Here is a 22,948-nt window from a genome sequence, read left to right on the forward strand (position 1 = left end):
AACCACCCTTCCTGGTAACCTCTTCCAGTCATTAATTATCCTCTGGGTGAATCAAAGTTTTCAGGTGTCTGTCCTGAAATTGCCTTTACCTGTTTCCTCTTGTTCTACTGAACAACATAGCCACAAAGCGGGTCACAATTTCTCTCGAAGTACGTTTATTACCATGTATGTTGAAATACAAAGGCTGCTGTCAAATGCAACTGATATACTCAACCGTTAAAACAATAAATAAACACTTATCTTAATAAAATGAGTTGCGAGACCTGGTGTGTTCAAAAGTGTACTCCATAGGTCCGAAATTCCACCTAATAATAATAATAATCCTTGCATTTGATATAGCGCTTTTCACGTCGGGAGGATGTCCCAAAGCGCTTCACAGAACACACTGTAAAGTGAATTGACTGTCTCAGCCGGTAAGACTGTTGAGCCTTAAAATTTAAGTTTGTGTTCGAATTATGAAAAATTCAGTCTTAATTTGGAAGCTGATTTTCTGCAGGTCTCAGAACACTTAAGACCAGATTTTCGGGATCTAAACCTTTTTAAGACAACAACGACAACTTAGGTTTATATAGCACACCTCACGCAGAGTAGAGTCTCCAAAAATAAGACTAGGTGGAATTCAAACCCTTGGAATGCCATTAGCACCAAAAACCTGTGCGAAACCTTGAACTTGTGTGTAGTTTGATTTTCGATAAGATGGAGGTTCAACACTTATTTTATTTGTTCTAAAATAAACTGCGCCCCTTCGCAGGGTCTCTTTCGATATCAAATCTGTTCCTGCTTATCTGCAGTTGTGGGTACTGAGAACGTCTGCATGGTGTCTGGCTGCTACAGCTCTGCATTCTTGTGGTGTCCCCACACAGTTGTCAAGATACTCTCAGCAATGTTCTACAAACTACTAGTGAATGATCCGTGTTATTTGGGGGATTGTTGGCCAGGATACGCACCTCTCCTTTCTAAAGTGCTGTTGCGATTTTTAACGTCCACCTGAACGGATAGACAGCACCTCGGGTTAATGTCTCATCTGAAGGAAGGCACCTCCAACAATGCAGCCACTATAATAATAATAATAGCCACTATAATAATAATAATAATAATAATCCTTGCATTTGATGTAGCGCTTTTCACGTCGGGAGGACGTCCCAAAGCGCTTCACAGAACACACTGTAAAGTGAATTGACTGTATATTTGTGGGCGAACGCGGCAGCCAATTGCGCACAGCAATGACCCACAAACAGTCGTAGATCAAAAATGACCAATTTATTATTGTTTTGTTTTGGAGGGATTATTATTAGGCTCTGTGTGGAGTAAGGAAACTTGCCCGAGGTTTCGCCCTCTGCCGGGAATTGAACTCAGGTCTCTTGCTTGCAAAGCGAGTGCTCTAACCACTGAGCTACAGGACTCCACTGCTTCAAAGTGTCTTTGCCTACATAGAGTACGGAACTCACAAGAACTTTTCTAGCTCTGTGTTCCTGTGTTCTGAGCAGTGCCTATATGGCCTCTCCCAGGCATTTCACAAACTGAATAAAAATACTACATTTGATACGTCAGGTGGATGTCTCAAAGTGCTTCATAGCATTTACTGTAAAGCATAGTACCTGTGGATTTTGGAACACAGCAACCAATTTACACACAGCAATGTTCCACAAATAGCCATGCAGTTAATGACCAATTTTATTTGGGAGATTGTTGGCTAGGACACCAGGAGAGAGAAACTCCCTTCTCTTTTTGAGAAGTACCATGGGATCTTTAACGTTCACCTGAACGTTAGGCAGATGGGACTTTTGTTTAACGTCTCATCTGAAGAAAGGGACCTCTGACAATGCAATAACTCCCCAGGACTGGAGTGGAGTGTCACCCTATGAAAGTGCAAAGTCCAGAATGTGGCTTGAACCTACAACTTTCTGAAAACCAAGGCAAGAGTGCTACCAAACCAGGCTGACATGCATAACAAACTCCTTTTGTGCCACTGACTGAGTTTCTGATAGCTTTGGTGAAACTGAAAACCGGGTGCTGCTCTTGTAGGTCAATGGGGGATGGGTTGTTACTTTATGTTCGAAATTCCACTTTATCTTCATCTGTGAAACCATTTATCTTACAATTTACGATTGTGCAGAATTGTGAATTCTTAAATTCAGCCTTAATTTGAAAACTAGTTCATTTTAAGAACCTGGGAAAACCAAAATCCAAATGAAGACTGCATTCAAGAGTGTTCCACAATTACATAAATCTTAGATCTTATTATAATCTCACAGGCTAAAACAAGGTGGAATTTCCAACCCAATTGTATGCATTGATGTGGCAACATAAGAGAGGCTTTTGTTCAGTAACTGGCTGATGGGAGGATGGCTCATGATGTGGGAGTGGAGCACAATTTCCATTTTTATACGTAAATCAAATATGTAAATAAAACAATGGTTTGGGCATTTGACAAACGTGGTAGACACGAAGCAGAGAAATAGAGTTTTAAAAATATTCATCAAAGGCTCAGTGGAGGAGATGTGGTTGCAGGAAGCTAGCAATTAGAGACTAATTGATGAAATAATGAGAGGAAGCTTCCCATTCAGTAATCAGCCCAACCCAGAGCTATATCAGCAGGAAGTGAGAGAAGATGTTGTTTGCATGTTGTTTGGAGGTTTGACCATTGATGGTCGAGTAAAGTGAGTGGGAAGTGAACTGTAGACAAAAGTCATAAGAGTGGAGGGTGCATAATCCCAGAACAATACTTTGGGATGCAACAAGCCAGTAGAACAAGAGGACATAGCTGCAAATCTTAGCTATTTTGTCCACATTTACATATTGGAACCTGTCTATTCCATACTATGATAAAACACTGTTTTCAGTGCATCACAATTGCATTTTTTTAACTTGTTCCACAATAATAATCTTTACATTTGATACAGTGCCTGTAATGTGGAGTCCTGCAGCTGAGTTCACCTGAGACACCTGAGTTCAATTCCAGGCAGAGGGCAAAACCTTGGGCAAGTTTCCTTACTCCACACAGAGCCTAATAATAATCCCTCCAAAACAAAACAATAATAAATTGTTCATTTTCAGTCCATGACTGATTGTGGGACATTGATGTGCGCAATTGGCTGCCGCGTTTTGCCCACAAATATACGGTCAATTCACTTTACAGTATATTCTGTGAAGTGCTTTGAGACGTCGAGAAGTTGTGAAAAGTGCTATATCAAATGCAAGGATTATTATATTATTATATAATTCCAACTGGCCTTGAAGTGCTTCACGTGGATACACGGACAAACTCCCTTCTCTTTTCAAACAGTGTTGTGGGATCTTTAACATCTACCCGAACAGGCAGATGGGAGCCCAATTTAACATCTTGTCTGAAAGAAGGAGTGAAAGAATACAATATTAACTTTAAAATAGTAATAAGGGAAAAGGCAGGAAAATGGGATTGAATGTATAGTTCTTTTGGAGAGCTGGGACAGGCACTATGGGCTGAAATGGCTTCTAGCGTTGTAAATTTCTATGAAGTTTGGATGACTGTTTGGTCTGCAGTGATCTGATTGATTGTACTTGTGTGGTCATATTTCTTTGTTGTATGATCTATCTGTGATAGGCTGAGTGGGTCCCAGGAGGACACAGAGTACCCAGATTGGTGAATTAGTAAAGTCTCCCCTTAAGATGGTCTTTAGAGACAAGGGTCTAATTGATGAAATAATAAGAGGCAGATGGCTAGTTGAGGAGCTGCCAGCGCAGCAACATTGGGCTGCATGGAGGAAGCCAGAAGCACAGGAGGAGTTGGTCTTCAGAAAGCAGGTAACGTGGTGCTGGACATTTTCTGTTTGTTTATGGAGTAGAGGTTTCTGGAGTGAAACCTTGAGCTTTTCCTCAGTCTGGTCCAGGTCTGTCACACCATCACGTATAGGTTTTGGTGGCACATATAAACCTTCACAAATGAGTTTCAGTCATGATTGTTTGTAGACTACGAAATCAAAGAATTTTAATGAACTTATCGCAAGCGAGATTCAGATGAGGAAGGCCTTTCAGCCTATTTGATCTCATTCTCCCTGCATCCTCCCATTAAGATATAAAGCTGTTTCTTAAATGAGTTTAATGTCCTGGCCTCAACCAAATACTGTAGAACCCATATGCACACTACTGCTGTGTCTTCTCCAGGACTTACTTAATACAATTTACCTCAAACTCAAGTCTGAAGGAATGAGAGAAAAGGTGGCTCTCGTGGAGTTGGGTGTCTGTGACCTGATCTACCAGACCCCGAGTTGTGCAGGTGGCTGTGAAGCTGTTGCTTTTCAGTATGGCTTTGATAACATTGGTGCTCACTAAAGTGACTTCTCAATGCTATATCAAATGCTATTATTATTATGAGCTGTAAAATTCCACAACTTTGAGGTTTGTAAAGCGAAGCAGGTTAGGTCACAGCAATCACCCTGTTCTGTGTAATATACGACGATGACGTGCAACGCTGTGGTGGTCTCCTGTATATTTACATCAGGAGCAACTGGATGGGCAAATGTTTCAACAGAACTCCTTCACATTCTCGAATTAACACAGAAACCCAAAGTCAAGTGAAAAGCTTCTCAATGACACAAGGGAATTTTTATAGTGCCTTCTACTTCGCAACATCTCAACGTGCTGTGAGGTGTGTGTGTGCTGTGCTTCATGCTGTGTGATAGTGAATAGGGCCACAATGACTACTGGCCATTGCTTGGACTAAATGCAAAGTCCGAGAAGTATCCATGGAATTGTGCAGGTGAGAACTGTTGGATTATGAATTCAGTTTGGATCTCTTATCTCGCTGGGATACAGTTATTTTGCAGAACGTCAGGCACTGGGCGGAGGAAGAGCTCCTTTTTTTCCCCACATTTTTAAAAGGGACAGGCCACCCTAAATTTCCAAATAAATGAAATTAGTGAAAATTACTAAATGAAAATTAGTGGCAATAATAAAGGAGAATATTATAGAGAGTTCTACAAATACATGTACCTGTGAATTTGTAGAATTGTATAACTATTATTTTCCTTTAATTCCATCTACCTTGTACTATTGGCATTGAGCTATGATTTCAAAATATACAGCCAATTCACTTTACAATATATTCTTTGAAGCGCTCAGTCTCAGTGACATGATGAGTGCTATATCAAATGAAAGATTACTATTAGTATTAATAATAATTGTAGGCCAAGACACCGGGTGAAATGCTAGGCAAAAAACATAATCCTCATTTGATACAGTGTCTATTGTCTCAAAGTGCTTTACAGGTTATTGCTATCGAGTGACGTGACTGCATTTGTAGGCGAACGCGGCAGCCAATTTGTGCACAGCAATATCCCGTAAGCGCCCATGACCAATTTATTGGAGATTGCCAGCCAAGACACCCGGTAAAACTCCCTTCTCTTTTCGAATGGTGGTCTGATCTTTAACGTCTCCCTAAACAAGCAGATGGGACCTCGGCTTAACGCGGTTTACACTGTGAGCTGAGTCTTGCAGTTCATACAGTTGTTGGTCAGTTTTTTTTTCTTTTTATCTCCAAACCCAGAACACTGCATCACTTCCTCTTGTCTAAAGCTACAAGGTTGAGTTTTTGTAAATAATGCAGAAACGGGCTTTATGGCCTATTAAGTCTATACTTGTATTATTAAGAAATGTTTTCCTAACCTCCCCTTTAATTCCTTTGAAATCAGAAAAGTAATTAAGGGGAGGTTAGGAAAACCTGCCTGACTCACTGAGCAGTGGAATTACTCTCACTATTTACCCTATTCATCCCTTAACCTTCACAGTTCTGGGGGTGGGTGGGATTCACTTTTGATACTATGGCGTTATAAACAGCATTGATTTCAGAGAGTATCTAATATTAGCTTCCTTTCACATTAGCCGCAAAACACTTCACCAGGAAATGCTTAAAATGTAATGACTGTGTATTTGCAGGCAAACCCAACAACTAGTTTGCACACAGCAATGTCCCACAATCAGCCAAGCGGTGAATAGCCAATTTTAATTGTGGTATGTGCTTTAATTTGGGCCTTTAATTTAGGCTGACACTCGAATAATAATAATAATCCTTGCATTTGATATAGCGCTTTTCACGTCGGGAGGACGTCCCAAAGCGCTTCACAGAACACAGAATGTGGTTGGGGAGGGCTGCATTGTCAGAGGTGTTACCATAAGTCGTTTAAGTGCTCTGGGTCACTATCCTATGTGAGGCATACTATATAAATGCAAATTGTTATTGTTGAAACCTAGGTCTTGTCTGCCTGTTCAGGTTAAACATCCTGTGGCACTATTTAAAAAGCGTTTCTCCTGGTCTCCTGGCCAACAATTCCCCCAAATACAATTTCTCATTCACTTCATGGCTCCTTGGGGTGGAAGGGAGGAACATTTCTGTATCCGTAAGAGCATGGAATCCTTTGAAAGACGGAATGAGAAATTCTCTTGATGTCAATCGTCTAGAAGACCAGAGAAACCTGGTGAAGATGGGGCGTGATGGGTACGCAGTGCAGTATGGAGGGAAGTGGGGGGAGTCTGCTGAACTGTCTGCTCTTGTGGAAATAGCCCCAGTTTAGCCAGTCTCTCCCCACATGTGTATTTTCTACCCCCTCCCACCCATATTATCCCCCTTTCACGAGAGTGAAATAATCCCTCAAAAAAACAATAATAAATTGGTCATTTTCAATCCATGACTGTTTGTGGGACGCTGCTGTGCGCAATTGGCTGCTGCATTTCGCCCACAAATATACGGTCAATTCACTTTACATTATATTCTGTGAAGCGCTTTGAGACGTCGAGAAGACATGAAAAAGCGCTATATCAAATGCAAGGATTATTATTATATAACTCACCACACTCTCCATCGCTGATATTTGTATTTCAGACAGCGCTGCGGGATGTTTTGATTTTATGAGAGGCTGTGTATAAATAAAACCCATTGAAATGCTAGCCTCCTTGTGATAAGGGACTCCAAACTGACCACAATATTCCTGACGTGCAATCCTGACCAATGTCTTGTACAATTCTAACTTTCAGTCCCCACGATTATTAAATTGCAGAACCCCATTTGCCTTTTCTTCATATGTTTTTGTAACCTCACGCCCAGATTTCTGGAATCTAAAGAATTCTGTGTATTTTTCTTGCCCTCCAACAAAACTTACAAACATATACCCCAACTTGATGGCCGGACTTATCTGAAACTCTGGTCCACGCCTTTATCACCTCAAGGCTGAACTACGGGAACTCTCTCCTCGCCGGCCTTCCCGGCCCTCCCTCCACACTGCAGGTCATTCAGAACTCTGCAGCTCGTGTACTGTCCCGCACCAGACACCGCGCCCACATCACTCCCACCCTCACCCTCGCTCGCCTCCACTGGCTCCCCATCCCCCAGAGGATCGAATTCAAGATCCTCATCCTCACCTACAAGGCCATTCACGGCCTCGCTCCCTCCTACCTCTCTGACCTACTATCCCCCTACTTACCTGCCCGTACCCTCCGTTCCTCTGGCTCCGGTCTGCTCCACACCCCCTGCCCCAACCGCCCTACCATCAGTGGCCAGGCCTTCAGCCCCGAGGATCTGGAACTCCATCCGCCAGTGCTTCCTCCTTTTCCTCCTTCAAGGCCGATCTCAAGACCTTTCTCTTTGACCGTGTCTTCAGCTCCCCTCTCGACTCTCTACCCCCTCCTCGCTCCCTCCCTTCCCTCCCCTCACCCTGACCATTTCACCCCTCCTCGCTCCCTCCCTTCCCTCCCCTCACCCTGACCATTTCCCCCCTCCTCGCTCGCTCCCTCCCTTCCCTCCCCTTGACCATTTCCCCCCTGCTCGGGTCCTGACCCAACTGTACAGCGCCTTGGGACGTCCTCCCGACGTGAAAGGCGCTCTATAAATGGAATCTTGTTGTTGTTGTTATCTAGATTCACCCTGTTCACAAGTGCAATACAAGCTGCTGAAATCCTCCCCATTTGACAAAGTAGAGGATCATATAGCCAGGAACTCCCAATGGTGGATGTGTAATTACACAGAGGCACTACTGCACTGACTACAATAAATAATAATAATCCTTGCATTTCATAATGCCTTATTATGACCGTAATAACCCACAGAGAGTATTTAGGGCAGGTCTCTGCTTGTCAGTGTGCTTGAGGCAGGGTTCAGTTGGTCCTTTTCGTAAACCTGCAGCTCAATGCAGTATTCACCTTCCAGATGTGCTAACACATCGTGAACATCACCAAGCTAAGTGGATTCATTCTGCACACAGTTAACCGTCTGGCTCTGTGACAAGCACTCGGACTGTACATCGTTTCTTATGTTCATATTCTTCTAAGCTGCAAAATGGCAGAGGAGTAAAGCTTGTACTGTGTGTGTTTCTCTCTGTGAGGAAAATCTAATTTAATTTGTTTATTTTATTGTGTTAGCAGAGGGGGTAAGATGTCAGCTAATGTGCAACTCATGAGGCGTTTACATGACTGTGAGCCACGTCTTCCTTGACGACCACTTTACTCTGAGCTTTAGAGAAATGGGAAGGAAGCCTGATCTTTGTCTTCTGTTCGATGTTGCATGTTAAGCGAGTTATGTCTGACCTTCCGCAAGTGTACACAAGTGACAACACTTAGTTTTAAAAAAAATATTAAAGGAAACTGAAAGCTTCCAAAGGAGCGCGGAGAGGCAGGCTGTGGTGAGATGAGTTCATGGCAGGTCATACTCGTTTTGTTTAGGCTTCGGTCGGTATATTACGAATTGCTATGGCTTCACATTGCAAATCCTTTGCCTCGTAAGCGAGAGATCCCGTGTTCGATTCCCGGGTGGGGCAAAACCTTAGGCAAGTTTCCTTATTACATACACCTCTGATTACCTAGCAGCAAGTAGGAATCAGGTTGTTAGTAGATTGGCGGATCACTTTCTGGGGGGTAATAATCCCTCAAAAAAAATCACTGAATCTACAACTGTTTGCAGGACACTGCTGTGCACAATTGGCTGCTGCATTTTGCCCACAAAATACACAATAAACTTTACAGCATATTCTGAGAAGCGCTTTGAGTCGTCTCAATGATGTGATAAGGCACTATATCAAATTCAAGGATTATTATTACAAATTGAATTGCTGTTAACACTCGCAGAAAAATCTGCCCCGGCAAACTAGTGTGACATTGGAGAGCCTTTCTCTCTCTCTCACTTCCATTTTGTGCCCCCCCTCCCCACACGCATACAGATACACTGCCCTGAAACACAGACAGATTTAAACTGAGAAAGGAAACCCTTCAGCCTTCTGGCCATGTTTAAATGTGGTTCCAGAGAGATTTCCCTCAAGTTGCCAAATGGTGAACAGGTGGGGAGCTTGGATACAAAGAGAGCTCTTGCATTGAACAGGAAACCCTGAGCAGACAGATGTTCTAAATTGCCTACTGGCTGCAATTCCTACAATGCAGCCTGAGCTGCTAAAATTCTGTAATGCAAATTATTTCTCCACAAATCTAACTGACCTGATCCAATCCAGATACACACAAGAAATCTCGATATGACAAGTACATTGCAACACACTGGGAATATGACAGCAAACCGAATTTGAGTTTATATCAACAGCCATAGGATTGGGGATTATTAGGAGCAGGTGCAGACTGAGTTGAGGAATTATATGCGGTGGATGCACTAAATTATCATTGTATTGAATTATTGTCATCAACTGCTGTGGTATGGGTGAGGGGTGGGAGGATAATTCTAGCTGTGCTTTTAAATCAGATTATCCAGTTTGAACAGTCAACCCTGAACTGAATCACATTTCCTCCCCCTCCAAAGTTTTTATGGTTCCTTTTTAACTCTTGCTCTCCAGAGTTCCACCGAATGTGTACTGTGTTGGAGCTCCATAAGCATACAGGGGGCGGTTGGCATTGATTGTGGAGAGAGTTGGCTCCATGCTTCATTGTGTGCTTGTGCTCTCTTCCCCCCCTCTCTCTCTCATCCAGCAGTGATGTATGCCTGTGTGGAGTAGACAGTGTGCTCTGTTCAGTGTATGTAAGCAGTCCCCTACCTGCAGAGTAAGGCTCTTGTTTTGCAACGTACATAAATTCCTTCCTTTCGTATTTGGCTCGAATCCACTGCTCTCGGAGCACTCTGAAAAGCAACAGATCAGGAACTGAGAGACCAGACTCCATTTGGAGTAATGGTTAAAATTGGTTCATCTCTTCCTAAAAAATGAAATAATTACACAATTGCACAATTTTCCCCACTGGATAATGAGGTCCTATATTTGGTGATTTCTTGGCGTGCATTCCAAGCAGGGAAGCATTCCAACAACCATTTTCTTTTTGAGGGATTATTACCCCCGGAAAGCGATCTGCCAATTGACTAACAGCCAGATTCCTACTTACTGCTAGATAAACGGAGGCATGTGGAGTAAGGAAACTTGCCTAAGGTTTTGTCCTGCCTGGGAATCGAACCCGGATCCTTGCTTGCACCATGAGCGCTCTACGCTACAGGACTCAGTTATTCAGGAATCCTTATTAGACGCTGTGTGTCAGGAGGGGGAGGCCAGGTGACACAACAAACAGTATTAATTTTGTCTCATAATAAACTTCCCTTCAGCCATCAGAGAGTGATAGTATGATTTTGGTAACATGGAAATAGGGTTGATATTGGAAAGGTATCCAGAAAACACAGCACACAATGGCTCACTTCAAGTCGGTGTTATTCATTGTTACAAAGGCTATGCTTTCGAATAACAACAAATCTGCATTTATATCATGCCTTTCATGTCAAGAGGCCATCTCAAAGTGCTGAATAATCAATGGTTTGCACCCGAGCTACTGGTTGGAATCAAGAGGGGTCGAGGACTAGGGGCGTGGGAGCACGATCAAAAAGGAACGTCTTGAGATGGGCCTTGAATATCTTGTGATGGGCCAAGGACGAAGCGAAAAGACTTCGGGAGGGTGTTCCATGGGGTAGGGGGAAGAAAGGCTGAAGGCTCAACAGCCAATGGTGGTCACTTCCCATTTCTAATTACCCACAGATAACACAAAGGCAACGGAGAGATTCATTTGCCAATCCCTATTGTTTATCCACATTTCCTGAAGGCCATTGGCCGTCATTCTCGCAGTGCGGTACGAGCGATTTATTCTGTAAAATCTTCTAAATGTTGTCTGACACAAGGCGTTAGTGTTGCAAATCGAGGCCGTAAACTTCACAACCAGATTTGTTGACAGAAAACATACAGTCCTTTATACAGGGAATCGGCTAATGATGATGAAAGATATGCATTAAATGGAGCATCTGAATTCCTCACTGTGCAAGCAACAGGAAAGCAACTCTACACTTTATGCTGTACTTTTTGTCCCTGAAGAACAGCTGCAGGCCAACGAGCTGTGAATTCAGCATCAGACACTCCGGGAGCTACGGCTGTAGTTGGGGTTTGGATACTGGGATTTCTGGTTGTGTTATGCACTAGTTGCTATGGAAATCTGGAGCTTGGCAATGTTCCAAAATGTCTCAACTAATAAAATTTCCTTACAATTGGTATAGCGTCTTTCACGTCAAAGTGCCTCCCAAGATATACTGTAAAATGAGGTGACTGTATTCTGGGACTGTTTGTGGGACATTCGTCCACAAAATATACAGTCACTACACTTTACAGTGTATACTGTGGAGTGCTTTGAGACATCTCGAAGATGTAATAAGGCACTATATCAAATGCAAGGATTATTATTATTGTTGCTGGGTGCAAATTAGCTGCCACATTCGCCCACACATTCGTTGGCAGCTGATTTGCACACAGCAATGTCCCAAAAACTGCCATGAAGCGAATGACCGATTTTATTTGGGGGAATTGTTGGCCAAGAGAAACTCTCTTCTCCCTTTAAATAGCGCTGTGTAACGTCCACCTGAATATGCAGACTGGATCTTGGTTTATCGCCTCAACCGACGGATTGAAACTGGGGTTGGATCTTTCTCACAAGCTGGGTCACCTTTTACACAACCTGTTTATCACCATCAATTTGCCTCTGGGTCAGTAGGTTGTGCATTCAACACCCCCCTGCCCCACTTGATCGGGGTTGCTCCCAGTCCAGGCTGATACTCAGTGCAGCACTGGATAAGCACCGCATTGGTAGATGAGACGTTAAACTGAGGACCCGTTTGCCAGCATTCCTCCAAATAAATAGGGTGTTCACTCCATGGCCATTTGTTGCATGTCACTGTGCAAATTGGCATGAACATTAGTCTGCAAATTCACAATTTGACAGCAATTCTGTGTGAAGCCACCGAGACATTCAAGTATTCTAAACTAATATTAAATACAAGGATTAGCGTTCCTGTGAATCTACTTCTATTAACCTCCACTCACAAAGCCTTCAATTCAAGCAGCGGTTTGAGGTGTTTAGTTATTATTGTAGGATCCAAGCCTATTTTACACAGAGCAGGTTGAGAGGAGACCGGATGGAGCTTTCTAAAAGAGTGGGTTTCGGTAACATAAACTGGGATAAATAATTTCCACCAATCGGTCAGTCAATAAGTAAAAGCAACAGATTTAAGGTAATTACCAACATAGCAAAGAGAGAGGTTTGTAGAATGTTTTTAAAAACATGGAATGTCTCACGTAGAATGGTAGTAGAGGGAGAATCTATATTAGCTTTTAAGAAGGAATTAGATAAATATCGAGAAGAAATATCAAAAGGGACTGGGTTTGGAGGGGGCGGGGTGGAGAAAGGTAGGAGAATGAGACTAAATGGAGAGCTTTCTACGATGGGCTGAATGCTCTTTCTTGTACTGTAAATTTCCATGGTTCTGGGATCTGGTACACCACCTCTGGCTGTTCTTCCTGCATGAGCCCAAACATTGATGGTCGACCAGATTCCACCATGCCTGTGTCCTTTTCCACCAGAGATCACGGAAAGTACCGAGTAATGGTCAGGAGTGTGAGTCCAATGTCGAGGACATGGACCAATTCCAGTGTTTGAACAGCTACCCATGTTGATAGGCTGCTTGCGGTTTTGGAGGAGTGCTGTGGCAGCAGTGTCAAATGTGAGCAAAGAGCAGCATCTGGGTTTATTAATCTGTGGTGATGATACATAGCATGCCAGTGTACCGATGCTCTGTTGTGTGGTGCTGCCAATGTGCAGATACAGGGTTGGGTAGACTACAACTGTATCAATGAGAGTCATACAGCTGCAATGCGGTCTCATTTTTGTATTGATGCCCTTTGCTAAATGTGCTGATGGTTAAGCTCAAAAGGTGAAATGTTTCGTAGATCAATTTATCTCAATTCATTTTGCCCAAAATAGAGCTGCTTGAAGTTTGGATAGTGTTTCCTGGGGGTGTGGGATGGTGTGTCTCCAGGGAGGGGTGGGGAAGTTGGGACCATATGTATTCATTGGGGAGAAAGGGAAGCAGAAAGAGGAGGAGGGTACTTCTTTGGGAGGGGGAGGATGGGCAAATCAGCGACCTTATGCGGAAAGGTGGACATATCAAGGGACCGAGTATTAAGTGGAATCAACGCTTCTGCAGCTGCTCTTGTTTTATGGCTCAGGGATTTGAAGAACATGTGTGGGGCCCAAGAGTTTAAGCTGGGTTTGGTGGTGAGGGTGGATTCTGTAAATTACAGAAGCAAAGCAAACCTCATGAGCCACGATACATTTAGCCCCCCTCAGGCATCACACACAACCTATTGTCCGTCAAACAGCTCAGTCGATTTGACATTTGGTACTGTATAAATAAACATCTGTACAAGATCATAGGATTCAATGTCAGCGTCTCTTGGTCACAAGGTGTACACTAAAGTTTGCACTTTTGAAACCGATTTTTGACTCTGACAAGAAATAGCATTTACAGACCCCAGCAAACTGGCACATTCTGAGCGGCCAATAAGTCCCACAGTCTTAATCCGTTTCCTTTTGATGAGGTGAGGGTAGCTGACTGGACAGTTGTGAGAATGTACAGAGTGGTGCTTTGAAATAGACTTGGGGTGTTTGTATTCATTTGATGTCTTCCAACTTTCTCACCTTCATCACCAGGGCTGTTGACTCATTGACACAGTCTGGCTTTGGCCAGGTGCCCCATCTTGTGCAAGCCCGACCACAGTGTATAGGTCAGGATGCAATGTCAGATGGAAGGAAAACCAGAATGCAGAATATGAATAAAATCATAATCCTTGCATTTAATATAGCTCCTTATCAACAACAACTTGCATTTATATAGAGCCCTCCACCCCTGGCGGCGTCTCAGAGCACTTAACAATGGTTGAGCCCAAGGCTGAGCCAGGGGTGGGGATGGTGACCGTAGGCGTGGTCGAAAAGGAAGATCTTCAGGCACGGCCTGAAGATGGGGAAGGAGGGGGCAAGACAAAGGGAGTTCCAAAGTTTCGGAGCGTAGTGGCTGAAGGCACGGCCGCCGATGGTGGAGCGGAGGATTCGGGGGATGCAGAGGAGGCCAGAGCCAGTAGAGCAGAGGCAACAGGTACTGCTGTGGAGGTTAGAGAAATGGGGGGTGCCAAGGAATGGAGGGATTTAAACACTAGAGTAGGATCTTGAAGTTGATCCGCTCTGTGACAGGGAGCCAGTGGAGTTTGGCAAGGACTGGAGTAATCGGGGTACGAAGTTTGGTATGGGTGAGAATGCAGGTGTCGGAGTTTTGAATAAACTGAATTTTGAGAATAGTGGAGGAGGGCAGACCAGCGACCGGAGATTAAGGTGTCTCAAAGTGCTTCACAGGAATGATTTTAAAGTGTAGTTAACTGTATTTGTAGGTGAATGTGCTGGCTAATTTTGAACAACAGTGTCCCACAAACAGTCATGAAGTGAGTGAACAATTTTATACAAAAAAGCATTTTTTAAAAAAAGTTTGAAACTGGTGTTGAAACATCTAAACCCAGGGCCACCACCCTTCCCTCCCACACACAAGTTGTAATGCCGAGTCGACCTACATCACAAGCCCATATGGAAAATTATTATTAAAGTTACACGTTGAGCAGCCTAGGCTGAAGCTCAGCACAGGAAGCTGAGCAAAGCACAACGTGCAATACCTTACCCACCCAAGCTGTGATCTTTTCAACTGAGGCATTTCATCATCAACAAGAAAAACAAATTCTTATATAACAAATTATATAAGAATTCAATTGGGAGTTTGAAATTAGGAACAATAACCAAAAATACCCATTTTTTGTTTTTCCACAAACAAGAAGGTTATCAGGACATAAGATGGGGAAAAGTTCCATCTGGGACAAAATTTACCCTTTTTGTGTGGTGTTTTAGAGTGTCCAGAATTTGACACAGATCCTTAGATTCAGTCTTAACTTTGAAGTCAGTTTTCTATCCCCAGCTTGGGTGCCCAACCAGCATTGTCAAGAACTTTGAGACTTGAGACTTCTGTCGTGAAAGCAACCGTTTAAATGTAAATTTGTATTATATAGTTCTGAAAACAAACTTGCAGATGGCCGTAGATGCAGAATAGATTGGGAAGTTCATATAAATAATATTAATTGTTGCATCTGATATTGTACGTTTCATGTAAGGAGGACATCTAAAATGCTTATCGTCACTTGTCGTGTCAATTGTCATGACCTTATGCAGCAACTAAGTTGCACAGTTATATCCCACATATAGTCAACTATAACAGATGTATACATAAAGGACTTTTATGATACTTTAGAAGTAAGGGAGGAAAAGCAGGGAAATAGGATTAAAAGATCTGCCATGGTTTAATAGAACTGATGGGCTGTGCTCCTGCTTTGTGTCACACGTATAATGTGTTGCTCATCAGCGGCTCCAGCTCCTCAATCCTTTGACAGTTCTGGATGACCTGTTATTGCAAGCCTGCTCCATCTTCTAGATCTCGCCCGACCAGGACTCGCAGCTGTACTTCAGTGTGCAGTGAAAACCAGATCCCCATTAATTGGATACAGATGGTGCGCACTTATTATTGCATAGCATTCGAGGGGTCTCAGTCCGACCTACAAGCTGAACTATTCTAGTCATAAAATGCTTAAATGAAGGAAGAATTTCATGGGCATGACATTTTGGCTAAATAAACCAATCTCGATTGAAGTGTGTTTGGTCTTTGCATACAGCGTCTCGCAGTAAGAGGCACAATTGTACCGTATTAACTTGCATCAAACCCATTAAGAAATCTGACCTGCCCACTTGTAGGAATATAATGTCAGACAATAGTGGCATTTCTGTGCTGGATTCCTTATCAGGACCATAGGAACAGGAGGAGGCCATTCACCCACTCGAGCCTGTTTCGCCATTCAATTAGATCATGGCTGATCTGTACCTCAACTTCAAATTTGAAATAATTTGAAACAATTCCAAATAATAAGGGTTATTATTATAGTTACCCTGACCTCCGGGAACTTCACTCTGACACAATCTAACTTTCGGAGCAGAGATTATTCCCAACCAGAATAAGAAATTTCATTAACAAATACTGCAAACATGGTAGCTTTGACTCAGTTCAGCAACAGAGTTAATTAGGCAGAGTAGACACCTCTTGCCTGGGCCTATGCAGACGCAAAGTTTTAAAAGATTGATGTTTTCTGAGTTTTATTTTGCATTGTGACTGCCTTCCGACCACAGAATCCAATGATGCAATGTGGGAACAGCTGCCAAGGCAATGGCATGAGCTTCAGAATGCACTGGATGCTTGGCTGGCTTTTCATTACAAAGCATAACTTTTTATTTAGCCGTCAGCTGCCAATAGAGAAAAAAACCGTGGCTGTCGGCTCTACAGAAATTGATTTTTTTTAACATCCAGACCTGATTTAGGAGGATCTAAAGTTTAAAAATAGTTCTTAGAAGCAGAATTCAGAAGTTTAACCAAGTCCGAATAACCAAAGCCAGGCTCTTCAATGGGGTGCCAGCTCTCGAGTCTATCATGGGATTGTAAGCACTGCTATATGGGCACGTGTTGGTGTACTGAGCCATGCAGAGCTGTAAGGACCCACGTATTGAAACTTGTTGTACGCAATAAGTTCATTTCAGCTGAGGCCGTTAACTGCAACAGGTCTCAGAATCCCTGGGTCAGGGATGTCTGACTGGGTTCCCACTTCTGATCACTATCCCAGGGACTCTTTACTTCTTTCCCTCTACCCCCACACCTTATCGATGCTCCATTGTCCTCGACTCCTACATAAAGAATGGAGTGTGTCAGCCTGGCACAGTAGCAGCATGCTCGCCTCCAAGTCAGAAGGTTGTGGGTTCAAGCCCCACATCAGGATTTTAAGTTTTATAGTTTTAAATGAATACTCCAATCCAGGACTGGGGATGTGTTGCATTGTCGGAGTTGCCGTGCTTTGGATGAGACACTGAAATCGAGGACCCATCTTCTTCTTCTGGTAGATGCTAAAGATCCTATGGCGCTATTCAAAAAGAGAAGGGAGTTTCTCCTCATGGTCTGGTCAACAATCCTCTGTGGGTCATTGCTGTTATGTGCAAATTGGCCGCCTCATTCGCCCACAAATGCACAGTCAATCCACTTTACAGTAAATCCTGTGAAGTGTTTAGGATATCCTCCTAATATGAAAGGCGCTATACCAAATGGAAGGATTATTACTGTTATGAACACTTGGATAAGTACCAGAGGACAGTACTAGAACACTGCTGGTGCTTGAGGAACTTTAATCTTTGTACAAATCACTTTGCTCAGTAGTGGAGAATGATTTCTGTAGCATTGCCAATGGACTATAGAAAACCATCGAGGCCTGTGCTTTTTAACTCCCCTCGTCCCCCCCACCTTACCCCTGAAGGCGCTTTACGATATCATGCAGTCAAACAGGAGAATCAGCTGGGCGTTGACATGCATAAAACTATCGCTCTGCTTAACAGAATACACACACACACACACACGTACGTGCATTCCCCCCATGGCTGAAGTATTAAGTTGCAGTCAAACATATTGATGAGGGATTTCTATAGGAAATGATTTACTTACTGGCAATCCATAAAGGTAGGTCTGTAATAAAATGGTGGCAACTTAGACTCGTATTTTGCTTTAGCTTCATTGTTCCCGTGTGAGGCCATAAACTGTGAAAAGAAAACCAATAGGTTTTTGGATCGATTAGTAATGTTGTTCCTTTTTTCTAGGTTCCAAAGATGACCTGAATCATTAATGCCTCTCTATAATTATCCTCTCTCCAACCAGCCATAATCCATTGACCTCCTGCTACTATATTACAGCCAGGGTGCCAGGCTGGTGATCAGGTGCTGGCTCTATGAGATAAGTCAGTGAGAGATAATAAATCTCTTAACTCAACACGGGTCTTTCCTGGTCTGCGAGGTTCAGTGGCACATTTACCCAGTGAACCTTCAGGGCAGTTTGGGCTACAGCCCTTCTGCTGTGAAGATTAAATCCAAATCTAGGCCACCCTTCCACATGGACTTACCTCAACCTGTGCATCTTCCCAGTCCTCTAAGTGAATGGATTTCACTTTGCTGACTTGAGGAATATTTCGATGAATTCCCGAACAATTTAAACAGATGAAAACTCCGAGGTTGCAAGATGCCCATTCGGGATCTGAAAAAGCAAAGGGAAGCATTTCTATTATTTTAAAAGCTACTTTCCAACCCAGGTTTTGATGATGTGATGTAGGGCTGTATCAAACACAAGTATTATTATTAAAGGCACATATTTGAGACGTTTCAACAATGTGATAGAGCCTTATATCAAAGGGCATTATTCTAACTCAGCAAACTTCAAGTGCAGCACTGTTGGGCTATTGATGATCCTGCTCGTGTGTGAGGTGAAAATGAAACCATAAACTCCTGACAACTCGTCCCCACTTAACTTGTCATCACCACTTAAATCATTAGGCTGTCAAAATTCCAGCTGCATTCATTTAATATTAATAAAAATAATAATCCTTGCATCATGTATTTATAATATATTTAATACATGAAACTAAATTACTCCTCCTACCCCCGCATATCGATGTTCTATTATCTTCGACTCCTACATAAAGAATGGAGTTGTCAGCCTGGTACAGTGATAGCATGCTTGCCTCTAAATTAGAAGGTTGTAGGTTCAAGCCCCATGTCGGGACTTGAACTCACATAGTCTAAGATGACACTCCAATGCAGGGTTGGGGATGTGTTGCAATTTAAAACTGAGGTCCCGTCTTCCTGTTCTGGTGGATACTAAAGATCTCCTGGTGCTTTCAGACATTTGAATGTTTATACGTATTGTATCAAAATGTTAGTACAGTATGTGAAATCGCAGAAAATGTTTTCGAAGTTGCTGTCATTCCAAAGACATCACTGCTCGAATGTTCTTTTCTGTCACAGGAGAAAGATGTAGTGATGTATGGGTTAGACCACCAGCCTATTTTGGAGATGCAGGGGGTAGAGAGGGAGAGGATGTGTGTGCGGTAAATGGTCCAAAGGGAGGATGTAGGAGTAATGTACAAAGCCAAGCTAATTAATTGCATGCACCAAATGAAAGGTTCAAGGTATTTAGAAATGATAAGTGATCCAGTGGAGAATTGGCGTTGTTGAGATTTCCTGCAGTTACAGCTCCGGCTTACACTTACTAATGTATAATATTTCTGGTGAAGGATAACAACAGGAGGCCCCTGCAAAGCCTTATTGAGCAAATGTACCACCTGCCGTGCTCCTTAGTAACACTAACCAGGTCTGCTTTCCCTGGGCTCAGCTTGAGTCATAAAGCACTAAATCCCTCCTAGTCTTTTCCTGCGAGACCCTTTGTTGGCCTTAAAATTTAAGCTTAAATTTAAAATTTTAAGAAAATATTGCATCTTAAATTCTGTCTTTAGTTAAAATTAAATGGCTGTTTGTAGGATATTGCTGTGTGCAAATTAGCTGCCGCGTTCACCGACAACATACAGAATATTCTGTAATAATAAAAAATTAAAAATAATCCTTGTATTTGATAAAGTGCCTTATATCAAACATTCTCAAAGATATGATTGGGGTCTCACCACTACAGGACTGCTTGTAACTTACTTACTAACCAGCAGGAGTAATCTTTCACTAACTACCATCTCAATACCTTTATGGATAGGATAAATTCAGGCATGTTCCATATTGGAATGTTTACTATTTCAATGAACAAGATTACATTTGTATAGCGCCTTTCACGTGGGGAGGACGTCCCAAGGTGCTGGACAGTGACACCATTTCAGACCCGAGCTGGGGTCAGGGGGGAGAAGGGAGGGGAGGGGGGGGTGGCCGATGGCAAAGTCGAAGAGGAGGGTTTTGAGGCAGGACTTGAAGGAGGCTAAGGAGGGGGTGAGACGGAGTGATTAGGGGATGGAATTCCAGAGGTTGGGGGCAGAGTGGCTGAAGGCCAATGGTGGGGCCGGTGGGTCGGGGGACGTGGAGCAGGCTGGAGCCGGCTGAGCGGAGGGAGCGGGCGGGTTGGTAGGGAGTTAGGAGGTCACAGAGGTAGGGCGGGGCGAGGCCATGTAGGTGGCTTTGTAGGTGAGGACCAGGATCTTGAACTGGATCCTCTGAAGGATAAGGAGCCAATGGAGTTGGGCAAGAATGGGGGAAATGGGGTCATGGAGTTTGGTGCGGGAGAGACCACGGGCTGCAAGTATAGGCAGTGTGAGCAGTGATATGCTCACACTGCCTATACTTGTGGCTTCATGTTCTTGTCCTTCGAGTTTGTCTATAAACACCCATGAGATTTTCATTGCTAATTGGTCTTGAACTATGGAAGTAATTAAGAAGGAAGAACTTGATGGGCATCTGGGCCTCTTTCACTCCTTCCTGTCTGTGGATCTGTGAGTAATTTATGGATTGCCTTCATTGCCCCAAATCCTTACCCTCAGTCAGGAGTGAGAAGCTCTGTGATGTCACTTTCTCCATGAATCCATAATTAAATATTTATTCTTGTTCACTGTTTAATTCCCTCATTTAAGGGCACAAGTAATTTCTCTGTAAATGTGCATTTGCTCATAGTTCACACTTGAATTATAATAATAATAATAATAATAATTGTTGCATTTGATATAGCGCTTTTCACATCTTTAAACGTCCCAAAGCACTTCATAGAACACACTGTAAAGTGAATTGACTGTATATTTGTGGGGGAACGCGGCAGCCAATTGCGCACAGCAATGTCCCACAAACAGACGTAGATTGAAAATGACCAATTTTATTATTGTTTTTGGTTTTGGAGGGAATATTATTAGGCTCTGTGTGGAGTAAGGAAACTTGCCCAAGGTTTCGCCCTCTGCCGGGAATTGAACTCAGGTCTCTCGCTTGCAAAGCGAGTGCTCTAACCACTGAGCTACAGGACTCAATTAGTACACATTGTTTAACACGTTGACCCATAATAGTCTATAAATACGGTGTACACATGGCATGTAGTGGTCGTAAACATGATTTACACGCAGTTTACACATGGTGCATAATAGACTCTCCGTGTTGCCTAAAGCAGGGATGTGATTGATTTGATTCATGTTTCAATGTTTTGCTTCTGAGTCGCTGAACATCTAGGCAAACGCCTTGTGCGGGACGTATTTCGGGTTTCTCATTTGCAGAATGAGGTGACCCACAGCCCACCCAATTAACATCTGGGGCCCATCTGTCGCTCTCCGCGATGCCTCGTACCTCCCACTCTGCCTTTCATCCCATCTCCATGCTGAGGCAGCGTGGAGAGCAAGCGATGGGAAGACAGCCAGAGCAGGAGATGTGATAAAGTAGCATTACTAGGAATGGAAATTTGGTCATTGTCCATAAGTTGGTGCCTACCCAAATTTCCATTCCTAGCTACACCATTGACAATAAGTAGATTTTTCATCATTAAATTTCTTATTAAAGACCTTAAGTGTAAATGTTTCAGATTTAAGGGCAGGAATTAGTCTCACTGGGGCCAGGTATGAAAGAGATCTCAACCTACCAACAGAATTCATCTTCCCCTCCCTTTAACCCAGTGATTGGTTCCCACCGCCGGCTCAAGTGCCTCAGATCACAAGGACTGGTTTCAATTATAAAAAGGATTTATACACAAGAGGAAATGTACAACCTTGTTAATCAACGAATGCGGATGGAGTGCCAAGTGCTGTTGGAATTATATTTTCTTGTGTGCGATGCTCGTGTCATCTGTGCAGTGAGGAGATTAACGGTGATGTGTATCAAATGCAGGCCAACTGAGGCCTTCAAGCCATGTGGAGCAGAATTGCACAGTTATCTACAATTGCTTGCTCTATCCACTCCTAATGATCTTCTGAGTCTGGTCTTGAAACAGAGACTGCAGCACAGCTGAAAACAAATTTACCACAAATTTACCATATCTGTTTCTCAGCTGTCATTGAAATAATGGAGTGAACTATGCAGTCTGTGACGTCATGATGATCACATCGTTCGACATAGTATTTCTGGTGCATAAATCATAAATACCAGAAATTAACCCTTTGCAAGTTTTAACAAAACCATCAGAAATGGCACAGTATATCTCAACTTCTGTATGTTACATAGACAGAAACAGGCCATTCTGGCCCAACAGCATATTCGTACGTTCCCTTGTTTGTCTACAAAAACACAGTCACTCTGAGAGTCATTATAATCCTTGCATTTGATATAGCGCTTTTCACGTCGGGAGGACGTCCCAAAGCGCTTCACAGAACACACTGTAAAGTGAATTGACTGTATATTTGTGGGCGAACGCGGCAGCCAATTGCGCACAGCAATGTCCCACAAACAGTCGTAGATTGAAAATGACCAATTTATTATTGTTTTTGGTTTTGGAGGGATTATTATTAGGCTCTGTGTGGAGTAAGGAAACTTGCCCAAGGTTTCGCCCTCTGCCTGGAATTGAACTCGGGTCTCTTCGCTTGGAAAGCGAGTGTTCTAACCACTGAGCTACAGGTTGTTCCAGCTTGATTTGCAAACTACTTTTCTCTAGATACAATCTCCAAATGCCCCCAGTCACATTTGAGGCTGAAAAGGCCTGCAGCCCTTGTGCATTTCTTTATTCTCTTGTGAAATACTGAAAACAGTAAAGAACCTTTTGCACTCCACAATTAATTAGTGT

General features: G+C 43.1%; 1 protein-coding gene across 1 annotated transcript in view; it reads right to left on the reverse strand.

Annotated features, from left to right (window-relative positions):
• Positions 1-18,481, reverse strand: part of LOC103191011 (arf-GAP with dual PH domain-containing protein 1-like) — a 40,605-nt gene extending 22,124 nt beyond the window's left edge. The window contains exons 1-3 of the mRNA XM_042341241.1: positions 18,336-18,481; positions 17,885-17,976; positions 9,999-10,081 (exon numbers count right to left, since the gene is read on the reverse strand). Of these exons, the coding sequence (XP_042197175.1) occupies positions 9,999-10,081; positions 17,885-17,973 (172 nt within the window). The 5' untranslated portion in view covers positions 17,974-17,976; positions 18,336-18,481. The remainder of the gene's footprint in view (positions 1-9,998; positions 10,082-17,884; positions 17,977-18,335) is intronic.
• Between the last annotated feature and the right edge of the window lie 4,467 nt (positions 18,482-22,948).

This window comes from Callorhinchus milii, unplaced genomic scaffold (assembly GCF_018977255.1).
Source record: "Callorhinchus milii isolate IMCB2004 unplaced genomic scaffold, IMCB_Cmil_1.0 Scaffold16, whole genome shotgun sequence".
Lineage (NCBI taxonomy): Eukaryota > Metazoa > Chordata > Chondrichthyes > Chimaeriformes > Callorhinchidae > Callorhinchus > Callorhinchus milii.